Source organism: Lathyrus oleraceus, chromosome 7, assembly GCF_024323335.1.
Source record: "Lathyrus oleraceus cultivar Zhongwan6 chromosome 7, CAAS_Psat_ZW6_1.0, whole genome shotgun sequence".
Taxonomy (NCBI): domain Eukaryota; kingdom Viridiplantae; phylum Streptophyta; class Magnoliopsida; order Fabales; family Fabaceae; genus Lathyrus; species Lathyrus oleraceus.
In genome coordinates, this window is record NC_066585.1 from 403,484,009 (window position 1) to 403,498,656 (window position 14,648).

At 38.1% G+C, this 14,648-nt stretch overlaps 1 protein-coding gene across 1 annotated transcript; it reads left to right on the forward strand.

Annotated features, from left to right (window-relative positions):
• The first annotated feature begins 638 nt into the window (after positions 1–638).
• Positions 639–12,643, forward strand: LOC127104035 (uncharacterized). Its single transcript, XM_051041253.1, has 2 exons — positions 639–2,297; positions 12,614–12,643. Exons 1-2 carry the CDS (start codon positions 639–641, stop codon positions 12,641–12,643), a joined length of 1,689 nt encoding a protein of 562 aa, XP_050897210.1.
• Positions 12,644–14,648: the final 2,005 nt, after the last annotated feature.

The following is a 14,648-nucleotide window of genomic DNA, read 5'->3' on the forward strand; positions in this document are numbered from 1 at the left end:
CTTTTTATTACGAGAGGATGATTGCAAGCGCTCCTATAGACTTTACTGACATGGTAAACATGGGAGTCCGTTTAGAGGAAGCAGTTCGAGAAGGGCGTCTAGTCAGAGAAGGAAGTTCATCTTCAAGCGGGGCAAAGAGGTACGGCGGTTTTATGAAAAAGAAGGAACAAGAAACTAATGCTGTGTCCTATAATCATCCAAGAAGGATCAATTATCCTTAACATTCCCAACACCAATATATAGCAGCCGTGACTCCAGTAATCACTTCCGCTCCAGTTCAAGTCCAATACCCTCAGCAGCGTACCAACCGCTTCCAACAGAATACTCAGTATCAGCAACAACATCAACCTCAACAACATCAACATCAGTTACAACAACGTCCACCACAGCAGCAAAGAAGAACCAATTTTGATCCAATTCCAATGTCATATGCAGAATTGTATCCAGCTTTGATCACTAAAAACCTTGTGCAACCACGACCACGACCTCCTGTACCAGAAGTGCTACCTTGGTGGTACAAGCCAGAGGTATCTTGTCCCTTTCATCAGAATGCTCCAGGTCATGACTTAGACAACTGTTTTGCTTTAAAGTTGGAAGTACAGAAGTTGACAAGAGCAGGTATCCTGATCTTCAAGAACATGGGTCCCAATGTGAAGGACAATCCAATGCCAAGTCATGGTCCTTCATCAGTGAACAATATAGAAGTTTGTCTCAATGAACAACGTGTTACGAAGATAGAGGAGATTCGACAGTCTTTGGTTGAAATTCATTCTGTTTTATGTGCTCATGGTCTATTCCAACATGACCACCAGATCTGTGGTACATGTTCAATCAATTCAAGAGGTTGTAGAAAGATTCAAAATGATTTGCAAGGTGTCTTTGATCAGGGTTTGATTCAGATTTCTAGACAAGTGAGTTCTCCAGAATCACAAGAACAAGAGGTGAATGTCATCATTCCTTGCTTCAACATTCCAGAGAAAGTAGAGATAGCTTATCATCCGAGGGAGCCAGTAGTGATTTGCCCTCCGGGCCCAATGCCTTACACTTCAGATAAAGCGGTCCCCTACCGCTATGCAGCAACTATTATTGAGAACGGTAAAGAGGTCGAGATTAAAACCTTAGCCTCAGTTACCAATATCACAGCAAATAGCCGAATGACGCACAGTGGCCGCGTGTTCGCTCTGCCGGTTATCCCAAGTAGAAATGTTGAGAAAGATCCAGTAGTCGTGGTACCAGTGACAAGAGAAGCAGAAGGGAAAACAAGCAATTCAACCCTTGACAAAGAAACAGATGAACTACTCAGAATTATCAAGCTCAGTGACTACAAAGTGGTAGATCAGTTGCTACAGACACCGTCAAAAATCTCGATCCTATCCTTATTATTGAACTCAGTTGTCCACAGAGAAGCACTACTGAAGGTGCTTGATCAAGCCTTTGTAGAACAGGATATAACAGCAGAGCAGTTCAACAATGTTGTAGGCAACATCACTTCGTGCAATGGCTTAGGCTTTTGTGATGAAGAACTGCCAGAGGAAGGAAAGAATCACAATTTCGCTCTCCATATCTCAGCCAATTGTCAAGGGGATTCTTTGTCTAATATCCTAATTGACACCGGTTCATCTTTGAATGTCATGCCCAAGTCTACCTTGTTGAAGCTAAAGTACAAAGGGGGGCAAATGCGGCACAGTGGAATTATTGTGAAAGCGTTCGATGGATCAAGAAAAACAGTCATTGGAGAAGTTGATTTGCCTATTGGTATTGGACCACACGTATTCCAGATCACTTTCCAGGTTATGGACATAGTGCCAGCTTATAGCTGTCTGCTCGGACGCCCATGGATTCATGAGGCGGGTGCCATTACATCCACGTTACACCAAAAGTTAAAGTTTGTCAAGAATGGGCAAATAGTGATGGTTAATGGGGAGCAGGCTATGCTGATTAGCCACCTTTCATCGTTTAGTGTGATAGAAGTAGACGAGACGGCTGTTCAAACTCCATTTCAGGCCCTGACCATCGATGATTACAAGAAAAGTGAAGGTTCAATCACGTCATTCAAAGACGCCCAGCAGATTGTCAAGACAGGTCCTACAGAAATGTGGGGGAAGGTGATAGAGTTGCCAGAAAATGTTAACCATGCAGGATTAGGCTTTGTTGATGGAAAACAAGTGCAGACTTCAGTGGTGCGACCTTTCAAAGATATCTTTCACAGCGGTGGGTTTATCAACATGGTAGCAGTTGAAGAGGATACTTTTGAGAAAAAGACAGAAGACGAAGGGCCCAGATTTGTGACACCAGGAGTAGTTATGAAGAACTGGACCGCAGTTGACATCCCACATTGTGTCCACATATCAAAGTAATTAAGCTTTGCAGTTTTCAAAAATCTTCCGCTTTATGGACACTTTTGTCAAAAACGTACTATCCATGAAAAAGATCTTTTGTGTTCCTATACACTTGTGTCCTTTTATCTTTTCAGCTTTTTCGGAAAATGGTAACACAAAAAAAAACCTTAAAAAGAACACATTTTTGCATGTCATGGTCAGTCCTCTAAAAACAATTGTTTGTACAGGTTACTTAAACCCGTTGAACACAATGACATCATGCCCTCTCCAAACTTTGAACATTCTGTATTCGAAGCTGAAGAGGAAGAGTGGGATGAGATTCCAGAAGAGGTCGCCCGCCAGCTTGAAAATGAAGAAGACACTATTCAGCCATACAAGGAGCCTTTGGAAACAGTCAACTTGGGTTCGGAAGAAAATGTGAAAGAAGTCAAATTTGGAGCATTGTTATCCCCACAGGTCAAGGAGCAATTGATCAGCCTGTTGAAAGAGTATGTAGATGTGTTTGCTTGGTCTTATCAAGATATGCCTGGTCTCGACACTGACATCGTAGAGCACAAGCTACCTTTGAAGCCAGAATGTCCACCGGTCAAACAGAAATTAAGAAGAACACATCCAGATATGGCCGTCAAAATTAAAGAAGAAGTTCTGAAGCAAATAGATGCTGGTTTTCTTGCCACTTCAGTGTATCCATAGTGGATAGCAAATATTGTGCCAGTTCCTAAGAAGGACGGGAAGGTACGAATGTGTGTCGACTATCGTGACTTAAATAGAGAAAGCCCAAAGGATGATTTCCCCCTGCCTCACATTGACATGTTGGTAGACAATACAGCAAAGTTTGACATATTCTCCTTCATGGACGGATTCTCCGGGTATAACCAGATCAAAATGGCTCCCGAAGACATGGAAAAAACTACATTCATAACACCATGGGGAACATTCTGTTATCAAGTGATGCCGTTTGGGTTGAAGAGCGCAGGTGCTACTTACCAGCGAGCCATGACAACGCTCTTTCACGACATGATGCACAAAGAGATTGAGGTTTATGTGGATGACATGATCGCGAAGTCTCGTTCAGAAGAAGGTCACTTAGTAGATCTATTGAAGCTGTTTCAACGATTGAGGAAGTTCCGTCTTCGCCTCAATCCGAACAAATGCACATTTGGCGTCAGGTCAGGTAAACTCTTGGGCTTCATTGTCAGCCAAAAAGGCATTGAAGTTGATCCAGATAAAGTAAAAGCTATCCAAGAGATGCCCGCACCAAAAACAGAAAGGCAAGTGAGAGGTTTTCTAGGACGATTGAATTACATATCCCGGTTTATTTCTCACATGACTGCCACTTGTGAACCTATCTTCAAATTGCTGAGAAAGAGTCAGAATTGTGTTTGGACAGAGGATTGTCAGAAAGCATTTGACAGTATCAAAGAGTACCTCATGGAGCCTCCTATCTTGTTACCACCTGTTGCTGGAAGACCGTTGGTTATGTATTTGACAGTGCTTGAGAATTCTATGGGCTGTATTCTGGGTCAACAAGACGAAACTGGAAAGAAAGAGCATGCCATTTACTACTTAAGCAAGAAATTTACTGACTGTGAATCACGATACTCCTTACTCGAGAAGACATGTTGTGCATTGGCTTGGGTTGCTAAGAGATTGAGGCAGTATATGTTAAGTCACACCACTTGGTTGATATCCAAAATGGATCCAATCAAGTACATTTTTGAGAAGTCTGCACTCACTGGTAAGATTGCAAGATGGCAGATGCTGTTATCAGAATACGACATTGAGTATCATACCCAGAAAGCTATCAAGAGCAGTGTGTTGGCTGAGTACCTTGCTCACCAACCCGTTGAAGATCACGATGATAATGAGGATGAGTTTCCTGATGAAGATGTCATGTTCCTAAAATCCAGAGATTGTAAAGAGCCACTTCCTGAAGAAGGGCCTGAACCAGATTCTCAATGGGGTTTAGTATTTGATGGAGCTTCCAACGTTTATGGACATGGAGTAGGTGCAGTCATTATCACTCCAGAAGGTTCTCATATTCCTTTCACGGCAAGAATTTTCTTTGAATGTACAAACAACATTGCTGAATATGAAGCCTGTATCATGGGTCTTGAAGAAGCCATTGACCTCCGCATCAAAAATCTTACTGTTTATGGTGACTCAGCGTTAGTTATCAATCAGATCAAAGGAGAATGGGAAACACGCCACCCTGGCTTGATCCCATACAAAGACTATGCAAGAAGATTGTTGACTTTCTTCACCAAGGTTGAATTGCATCACATTCCTCGGGATGAGAATCATATGGCGGATGCTCTAGCTACGTTGTCTTCAATGTATCAAGTGGGTTTTCCAAACGAAGTACCCAGAATTGTGATCAAGCGACTTGATAGACCAGCACATGTGTTTACAGCTGAGGCCAGTTTTGATGATAAACCATGGTACCACGATATCAAGCATTTCCTTCAGACTCAGGAGTATCCTCTTGGAGCAACAGAAAAAGATAAAAAGACTTTGAGAAGATTGTCAGGAAGTTTCTTCCTTAATCAGAATGTGCTCTATAAGAGGAATTATGACATGGTCTTACTCAGATGTGTTGACAAAAAGGAAGCAGAAATGTTGATGAAAGAAGTTCACGAAGGGTCCTTTGGTACTCATGCAAACGGCCACTCTATGGCAAGAAAGATGTTGAGAGCTGGTTACTACTGGTTGACCATGGAATTAGATTGTTGCAAATTTGTAAAGAAGTGTCACAAATGTCAGATCTACGCTGATAAGGTTCATGTACCACCAACCTTTTTGAATGTGATTTCTGCTCCTTGGCCATTCTCAATGTGGGGCATTGACATGATCGGTATGATTGAACCCAAAGCTTCCAACGGACACCGTTTCATTCTCGTGGCAATTGATTACTTCACCAAATGGGTGGAAGCAACTTCGTATGCAAAGGTGACAAAGCAAGTGGTGGTCAGATTCATCAAAAATAATCTCATTTGCCGATATGGCATTCCAAACAAGATCATCACTGACAATGGCTCCAATCTGAACAACAAAATGATGGATGAATTATGTGAAAGTTTCAGGATCGAGCATCACAACTCTTCTCCTTACCGTCCCAAGATGAATGGGGCAGTTGAAGCTGCAAATAAGAATATCAAGAAGATCATTCAAAAGATGGTTGTTACCTACAAAGATTGGCATGAAATGCTGCCTTTTGCACTACACGGATATAGAACATCAGTCCGTACTTCAACTGGGGCAACCCCATTTTCACTTGTATACGGTATGGAAGTTGTGTTACCGATAGAGGTTGAAATTCCATCAATGAGGATACTAATGGAAACTCAGTTGTCAGAGGCTGAATGGTGTCAAAGCAGATACGATCAGTTGAATTTGATTGAAGAAAAAAGAATGTTTGCCTTGTGCCATGGACAGTTATATCAAAAGAGAATGAAGCAGGCATTTGATAGGAAGGTTAAGCCGAGAGAATTCAAAGAGGGTGACCTTGTGCTCAAGAAGATGATACTATTTCACAATGATTCTAGGGGCAAGTGGACTCCTAACTATGAAGGACCCTATGTTGTCAAGAAAGCCTTCTCAGGCGGTGCTTTAATTCTTACAAACATGGATGGTGAAGAGCTTCCACGTCCCGTGAATACAGATGCAGTCAAGAAATACTTCGCCTAAAAAATGAAAAGAACAGCTCGCTAAGTTGAAAACCCGAAAGGGCGGCTTAGGCAAAAATGAGCGTCTCGGTGGACTGAAAACCTGAAAGGGCGGTCCAAGCAGAAATTAAAGACATAAAAAAACAAAGAGAATATTATCCCGGTAGATTGAAAACCCGAAAGGGCAATCTAGGCAAAAGTTAGGGATTTCAGGCAAGTAACTGCATAACAGAGATAAGATCATTGAAGTATCAGAATATTTTCAACAGTTCTCCAACTTTCTCAAGGCTGCAATACAGGTCAAAAGTGGAAGAGAGAATGATGTCATTGTAGTTCAACGTACCCTTTTTCCACGAAATTACCATTTTCCAATTTGTAAAGATCTATGGAATCACGCTGTTGGCTGATTACCATCCTATCAAATCAATTTGAGCCTTTCTATATTTCTTGGCACTCTTAATTTTCATTTTAATTTACGAAAGTTCTTTTACTTTGACAGATATGTTTTGAAACAAAAGTTTTGAATTAAAAATAGTTTTTGAAAAATATAAAGATTATTTATTTTGATTTGTGGACATCAATAAAAGGATTGAGACATGTGGTCCCAGTAATTCTGAAATCATGTGATTCCAACTAGACATGTTCATATTACTATCCTTATATGTATATGATGAAAAAATCTCCACAGGTGTCTTGGCAGTAATATTTCTCCAGCAGAGGTTGTGATTCTGGATATCCCCAGCTATGCTTCCTAGTTTTCCTCAAGAGATCATGCAAGAAATATTTCAAGAAGTTTATTCCCTTCACTTGGGGCATGAAGACTCCCCAGTTAATTGATCATGAAGACTCCCCAGTTTAATTGATCATGAAGACTCCCCGGTTAATTGATCATGAAGACTTTGATCCAGGTTTTAAGTTACAGATTTGGCCTATGGGATTACTACAGGTATTTCCCCAGTAATTTATTAAGGCGGGATCAGCAATGTCCCCAGCAGAGGATGAGAAGGAAGATTTGATTTCCCTGAGCAGGAGTAATACAGAGGTCTCCATCCCTCAGCGAGTGAAGAAAGTTGATATTCAGAAACTACAGGGAATCTCCTGTTGTTCTCTGTCCATTCAATAGAAGGATATGTCTCCTCCTCAGTAATGTTTTGTAGTAAAAGAAGAGTGTGTTATGCATTTTAAGCAAATTCAAGAATTGCAGGATTTCTCCTGAATTCTCATTTATATTCAAAGGTCAGACATCACTGTTCCCCGACAGAGTCTCCTAGAGGAAAGATCTCGTAACCAGATATCAGACACCATAATCCCCTGCAGAGTCTTCAGATACAGAAAGTCTCCATGATAATTAAAGCAAAAAAATCAAGGATAGATTTCCCCTATATTCTTATTCCCTGGAAAGATACCACCTATCCCCAGCGGACTTTATCCCCAGCGGAGTCTTCCAGAAGAATAATCCCTTCTGCATTATCAGCAAATTCAAGAATTGCAGGACTTCTCTTACAATATCATCTTATTTCCAGAGGATAACACCTTGTATCCCCAGCGGAGTCCTCAGAAAGGTCCAATCCTCATATACCTCACAAATTCAAGAACCACAGGGAATCTCCTGCATTTTTGAAGTAGAAGGCTTCTCCATTCTTCTACGGAATCCTCAACAGAGACAGACTTTTAAAGAAACCTGGATATGGTGCTCTTGTACCAATTCCCCAGCAAATCTTTGTACTACTCCCTAGCGAGTCTCAGTGCAAATCTCCAGCAAGTCCTTATGCAGCTGTTAACATTTTTAGTTATTCCTAGTTTTGTCTGTCCATCATGCATTCATTACTAAATATTCATGCATATCTATGACATATCATGCTTGCATTAATATGCACCTTGTTTCCTTGTTTATATTGTGGGTTGAGTCAATCTCTCCATATAGAGTATCCTCATAAGCAGCAAAATACCTTTTATTGGTCATGTTCCCCACAAGAGATCTATGCCTCGTGGAAGATGGTTTTTTCAGTTGTAAATCCTGATGAGTTCATTCCTCTTCAGTTGAAGTCTTGTTTGACCGTTTCATTCTAGTTCTATCCTAGTTTGAACCTCGTGTCTCCAGATAAAGCTCAGAAATTGCCAGTAAAAGAAGGCAACAATATAGTCTTTGTGACTCTCATTCAGTAAAACAGACATGACAGATATTGTGTCCAAGTCCTTTATACCTTCACCTTTGAGTTGGTACCCGTTACAAACTTGAGTTACCTACATCCATGAGTGGTAACCTTTGTTATCCCTCGGATAAATTAAGTACTATCTCCATCTATGAGTTGATAACATCCTCACAGAAAGTTCCATGGTTCTACCTGCAACTTTGAGCTGGTAGCGTGCTTTCGTCTTTGAGTTTAGCACAGATTCCTTTTGATTCCACCTTCGTCTTTGAGTTGGTGAAGTACCTGCAACTTTGAGCTGGTAATATGCATTCATCATTGAGTTCGCACATTTTCCTATGATTCCATCTTCGTCTTTGAGTTGATGGAGTACCTTCATCTATGAGTAGGGTATGTTTGATCCTTGTTGAACTGATAGTGTGCTTTCATCTTTGAGTCTGCACAAATAACTTCTGATTCCATCTTCGTCTTTGAGTTGATGGAGTACCTTCATCTATGAGTTAGGTACATTTTGTCCTTCCACCGTCATCTTTGAGTCGGTAATGATAAACATCTCCAGGAGAATATGTTCTAAATTCTTTTAAACACCTTTGTCAATGAATCGGTGGTTGCCTTCAACTTTGAGTCGGCATTTCTCTGTCTACCTCATCAATGAGTTGGTAGTGTGCATTCAACTGTAAGTCTGCACAATGATCCTTAGATCTGATTCTTCATCTACACCATCATCAATGAGTTGGAATTTGATTTCCCTAGCAGTGTTATTATCAATCTTTTGAAGCTTGCCTTCAACTTTGAGTTGGCATGTCCTGTTTACCTCATCAATGAGTGGGTAGTGAGCTGTCAACCATGAGTTAACGCAGTTCGATTCTTATTATGCCCTTGTTATACCTTCATCCTTGAGTTGGTATTCATCTTTTCTGTTACCTCCATCTTTGAGTTGGTAATGTACTGTCACATCAGTACTCTTGTATATTGATCTTTTCCCACTTTCATCTATGAGATAGTGATGTATCGTCAATATTGAGTCGATATCTCTTTTCCTCCTATTTTCCATCTATGAATAGGTAGTGAATCTTCCCCAGCTGAGTATTCTCAGTGTTTACCTTCATGCATTGAGTCGGTGTATGTCCTTCCCCAGTAGAGTTTGCACTCCTGTGTCTGTCTGTCTTTTGCATCATGCATACATGCATTTGCGGTCAAATTTTATGGCGTTTGTCATATTTAATTACCTTACGCCATTTGATAGCCTCCGGCTATCTGGCCTAAGTAAATTAAAGAGGGGCATCTGTCGCACCCCAAAATTTGACTTTGGCTTTGTTGACCATATCCTGATTAATCTCGTTGTCTCGTATTCATCTCAATTTCTTAAACTTCGCATGACAACTGGTTTGATTAGGTTTTGTGTGTTTTCGTTGCTTACCGCGTTGTATTTCGTTGTTTTAGCAAAACCTGGCCGATATCGTTGCCTCGTATTTATCTCGCTTATCTCTTTTGTCCGTGGCATCGCTTCGATTAGGTTTTGTGCGTTTTTTTAATTGTTTGTTTGTCGGTATTTTGACTGTATTTCGAATATATTAGAGTTTTCGTATGGTCCGATTATTTGTGATTGTGTTTGTCAGCGTTTTCGTGATGTCGTGTTGATTTTATTATTGCCTAGGGTTGTTTATTTAATTACGTGTTATGCCGTGTGATTTAATCGAGTCTGTTTGAGTCGTGTTGTTGATTTTACTGGTTTACCGGTTTACTGGTTTATTGGTTTTATCAATTTGTTTGTTTTGCTGTGCAAATTGTCATCGTTTTTATCGCGTTCGTGTCACTCGATTTTATCGTATTTTAATCGTCTGCCGTTTAATATTATTTGTGCTTAATATTAATTGTGTTTAGTTGTTAATTAGTTTATTTAATTAGGATTAATATTATATTAGTTTATTATTATTATTATTATTATATAATATATAAATTATATTATTAATTTATGTTAGATATTTTTTTAGGTTTCCTATTGTTTAAGTAATCTAAATATATATTATTAATTTATGTTAGATATTTTTTTTAGGTTTCCTATTGTTTAAGTAATCTAAATATATATTATTAATTTATGTTAGATATTTTTTTAGGTTTCCTATTGTTTAAGTAATCTAAATATATATATATATATATATATATATATATATATATATATATATATATATATATATATATATATATATATATATATATATATATATATATAGATGTTGTTAGTAAGAAAAGAAGAGGGTGGATCAGTAAGAAAAAACATGTGGTGAGAGAAACAGAGAATTGAAAAGAAATATTTTTCCAAAAGCATTACCGTATTTCACTTGTTCTTCATTTTCGGTAACCCAAAATCGTCCCGATTATTCACCGAAACACAAAACCGATTTCATATCTTTGAAGTTCGTTGAGTCCAAGTCACAAATATCCAAGGTTCATTTCATTCCGGCGTCGTTTCACCGATCAAAAGCGACGTTAAAGTCAGGTACTCACGAAGGCAGCCAGCACTGCGTCGGTGACAGTTTCCAGCTTTCGGTCGATCATTTGGACGATCAGAAGTTCATCCTCTTCGCACAAGGTAATATTCTTCACTTATCTCTAAAATCGGCAAAGTTTCGGCTTGCCAACATGTGTTTTAATATATATATATATATATATATATATATATATATATTACTTTTGTTTACTAAATATTGTTTATCTTTTATTATTATTTTGCATATATGTTTTATTTAAGTGTTAGTTAAATTAATTATTTGTTTAAATGTTTATTTTAAATTAAATGTTTATTTATATCAAACGTTTATTTTGTCTAAAGTAAATGTTTATATTGTTTTTTTATATTTGTTTATGTTGTTACTAACCGTTTCGTTTCAGTTTCAGCTCGATTAACTCCACTAACTATTCGTAATACTAACTATTCATAGCTAACTGTGTTGTAATAATTTACTTTCTCGCATTTTTTATTTTTTGTATTGTGTGTTTAATCGTATTGTTCACGTTTTATGTTAAAAAATCGAAAAATCCAAAAAAGAGAAACCCGATGCGATTCCAACGGTCGCCGTTTAAGAAACCCCTTTCACACACTCATAAGCTTACTCTTGGGCTTTCTTGTAATGAGCCCATTTATTTATTTCTTTAGGGTCTAGGCTCGTTCAAATCTAAAATCAACAAAACAGACTTTCCCCTTTTCTTTTGGGAGAACTACGTGGATTCTGATTTCTCCATTGCGCATTGGAGATACGTAGGCATGAAGTCTACGACTTTATCGAGTCCAAAAACAATAAAATCAAGTTCTTTTCTCATCTCCCCAATCAAACGATCAAAGCGAAAAAAGCAAAGCATTCACATAAACATAAGCAAAAAGGTTCCTGTGGAGTACCACAGATGTAGAGGGTGCTAATACCTTCCCTTTGCATAACCAAACCCCGAACCCGTAACTCTAAAGGGATTTATCGTTATTTTTCCCTTACTCTTTTTTGGATAAAATAAAAGACGGTGGCGACTCTTGCATTTAAAATATTTTTCAAACGGGTTAAGTTCAATCAATACTTAATCTCGTGAAAAATCCCGCCGCGACAGTACTGACCCACTTTCTTTGATGATGTTAGCTTGGAAGGATCTCAGGGTTTATCGTTCCTTTAATCGCTGTTACTTCAGATCTTTATCCGTGTGGTACTTTTACATTTTTCCCGCATTTTACTGCTTTCCTAGCTAGATGACCTCGATAGGAGGCAATGTTTTTGTGTTTACTTTATGCAGGTTCCTTTGTCCAGGGTTAAGAGCTATGAGGTCTTATCCTCATTACCCTTTTGCATGCGCGTTCCTACAATGCAAACAAACCCTTCATTGATTTTTCTTCTCCATAACACACGTTTACTCCTTCTACTACAGGTGAGTAAGTCTCCAAAGGTCGAGCATCCGGTAGATTGCGTAGTAACGTCGTTCATCCAAAACCCACTCCATAACCCCGTAGTTAGCCGAACTACGGCTTGCTCTGATTCTCATTCCAGATGAGATACGTAGGCATGAGACGCGATGTCTTAGCGAGCACACATCCCCCAACCCATAGATCAGCCGAGCTACGAAGACTCTGATTCTCATATTCAGATGAGATACGTATGCAGTGGATGCGACATCCGTGCGAGTCATTTCTCTTAACCTTTTTAGTAAATAAACACATTAGGTAAACCCATACCCTTTAGACAAAAACCACAAAAGTGGATCCTGTAGAGTACTATGGATGCGTAGGGGTGCTAATACCTTCCCTTCGCATAACCGACTCCCGAACCCAAGATTTGGTTGCGAGACCCCGTCTTGTCCTTTCCTTTTTCAGGTTTACTTCGAGCGTTTCCTTTCCCTCCTTTGGGATGAATAACGCACGGTGGCGACTCTTCTGTCATTTTCTTTCGCCGATTGTTTTTTTTCGCATTCCATTTTCCAGGTTGCGACACCTCATACATCATACAAGTAGGCAACAATTATCAATCAGATCGGATAAATAAACAATATATAATCAAACCAAAGAATCAAATAATTGAGCATTTAAACAATGCATGGGAGTATGAACATGTTAAATAAACAAGCAATAGAAAGCATGAATGAGAGAAACAAGTATAAAAGATAACAGATGAATCAAACAGATGAAAATATGCACACGAAGGGTCCACTGAATAATTTAATCAGGAAATAAAGTAAGGACCAAATAAAATCAAGGTAGAAGGCCTCTAATACATGGCATATGAGATGAATGAGGGAGGATCAAAAGATCTCTTCAATTGCCATAAGCAATCCCTAAGTCAAACATCGATCATAAAGAAGTCAACTGAAAATTCTAGTCAACTTAAAAAATAACAAATAAATAGTAAATTAATCAAGAAAATTATGAAAAATTAAACTAAATAAGGTGGGGTCAGGACATCATCATCCCCCAAAAAGATTTTAAAAATAATGAAAATTGGCACGTGAACTAATTAAAACAAAACATAGGTCAAACCAAAAGTCAATTAATAAGACTAGGTTAGAAATAAATCAAGAATAAATAGTAAATTAATCAAGAAAATTATGAAAAATTAAACTAAATAAGGTGGGGTCAGCACATCATCATCCCCCAAAAATATTTTAAAAATAATGAAAATTGGTACGCGAATTAATTAAAATAAAACAGAAGTCAAATTAAAAGTCAACCAACCAAACTAGGTCAAAAATAAATCCAAAATAAATTGAAAATGTGAAATAAAATTCCAAGAAAAGGTGCTAACAATATTTTTAAGTCATAAAAATAAAATCAATAAAAAAAAGTGTGTTAAAATGGACCATTTAGAATAAATAATTAAAATAAAATATTAATATTAAAAAAATACAAAAATAAAAATTATATAAAATTAAATAAAACGTTAAGAAAAGTGAAAAATATTTTTGGGTAATTTTATGGACGAAGAAAATATTTTAAATAAGAAAAAGAAATATGAAAATGGAAGGATTAATGGTGATGAACATGGTAAGCAAGCGTAGATATATCAAAACATGGTCATGGAAGAGATGATTACCTAATGGAAAATAGAAGTGGAATGGAATCTGATATGTGATGAAGCTTTGCCTCCTTGTCACGAAATTCAAATGCTCCTTTAGGGTTAGGGTTTCAGCTTCTTAAATAGGGTGGATTAGGTGTTCTCATGGGCTTTTTAATAAGTGATTTATCCATAAGAATAAAAGTGTGAAGTGAGGAGTAAAATGTTGTTATTTTGGGCCAACCTTAAGTGAATGGATGTCCAATGCATGTCCAAAAAAGGTAAAAAAATGTGACTGGTTTGTGCAGCATGCTTAGAAAATCTGATTGGGCCAGCCAGACCCAATATCTGCCTAGAAAATCAAGTCATGATGCCTACTTTAAATGAATGTATCTCTCAAACCATGGATCCAAATGAGATGATTCCAAAAGGATGTGAAATAGGACATGGCAAGGTACAATTGTTGTGAAGAAAGTATTTTCAAATAATGCCTTGAAGTGCAAGAAAACTGGCCAAGAAGTCTTGACAAATTTTGAAGATTTTGGACTTAGAAATTTTTCTAAGTGTCCTAAAAAAATATCTCACTTTGACTAAGCATAACTTTCTCAATTCTAATCCAAATGGAGAAAACTTTATATCTCTAGAAAGCGTGGAACAAGAGGAACAACTTTCGTGTTGGAGAAATTTTGAAATAGAGCTTTGTTCTTGATGCAAAATAGGCTTAAAGTGAGTGCAACGATCATGAAAACTTGCCTAAATGGAAAGCCAACCATTTCCAAATTAAGTAATTTTTCCAATTCTTGATTAAATGATGAATCCATGATCCAACCTTGATCAAATTTCACATGTAGGATCCCCTAGGCATGGATTTTGAGATTCCACTCTCAAATTGTCAGGAGTTGACTTTTCTGGCCCCATAGTTGACTTTTCCCAAACTGTGTGATTCCCGATTCCATTGATCAATTGAAG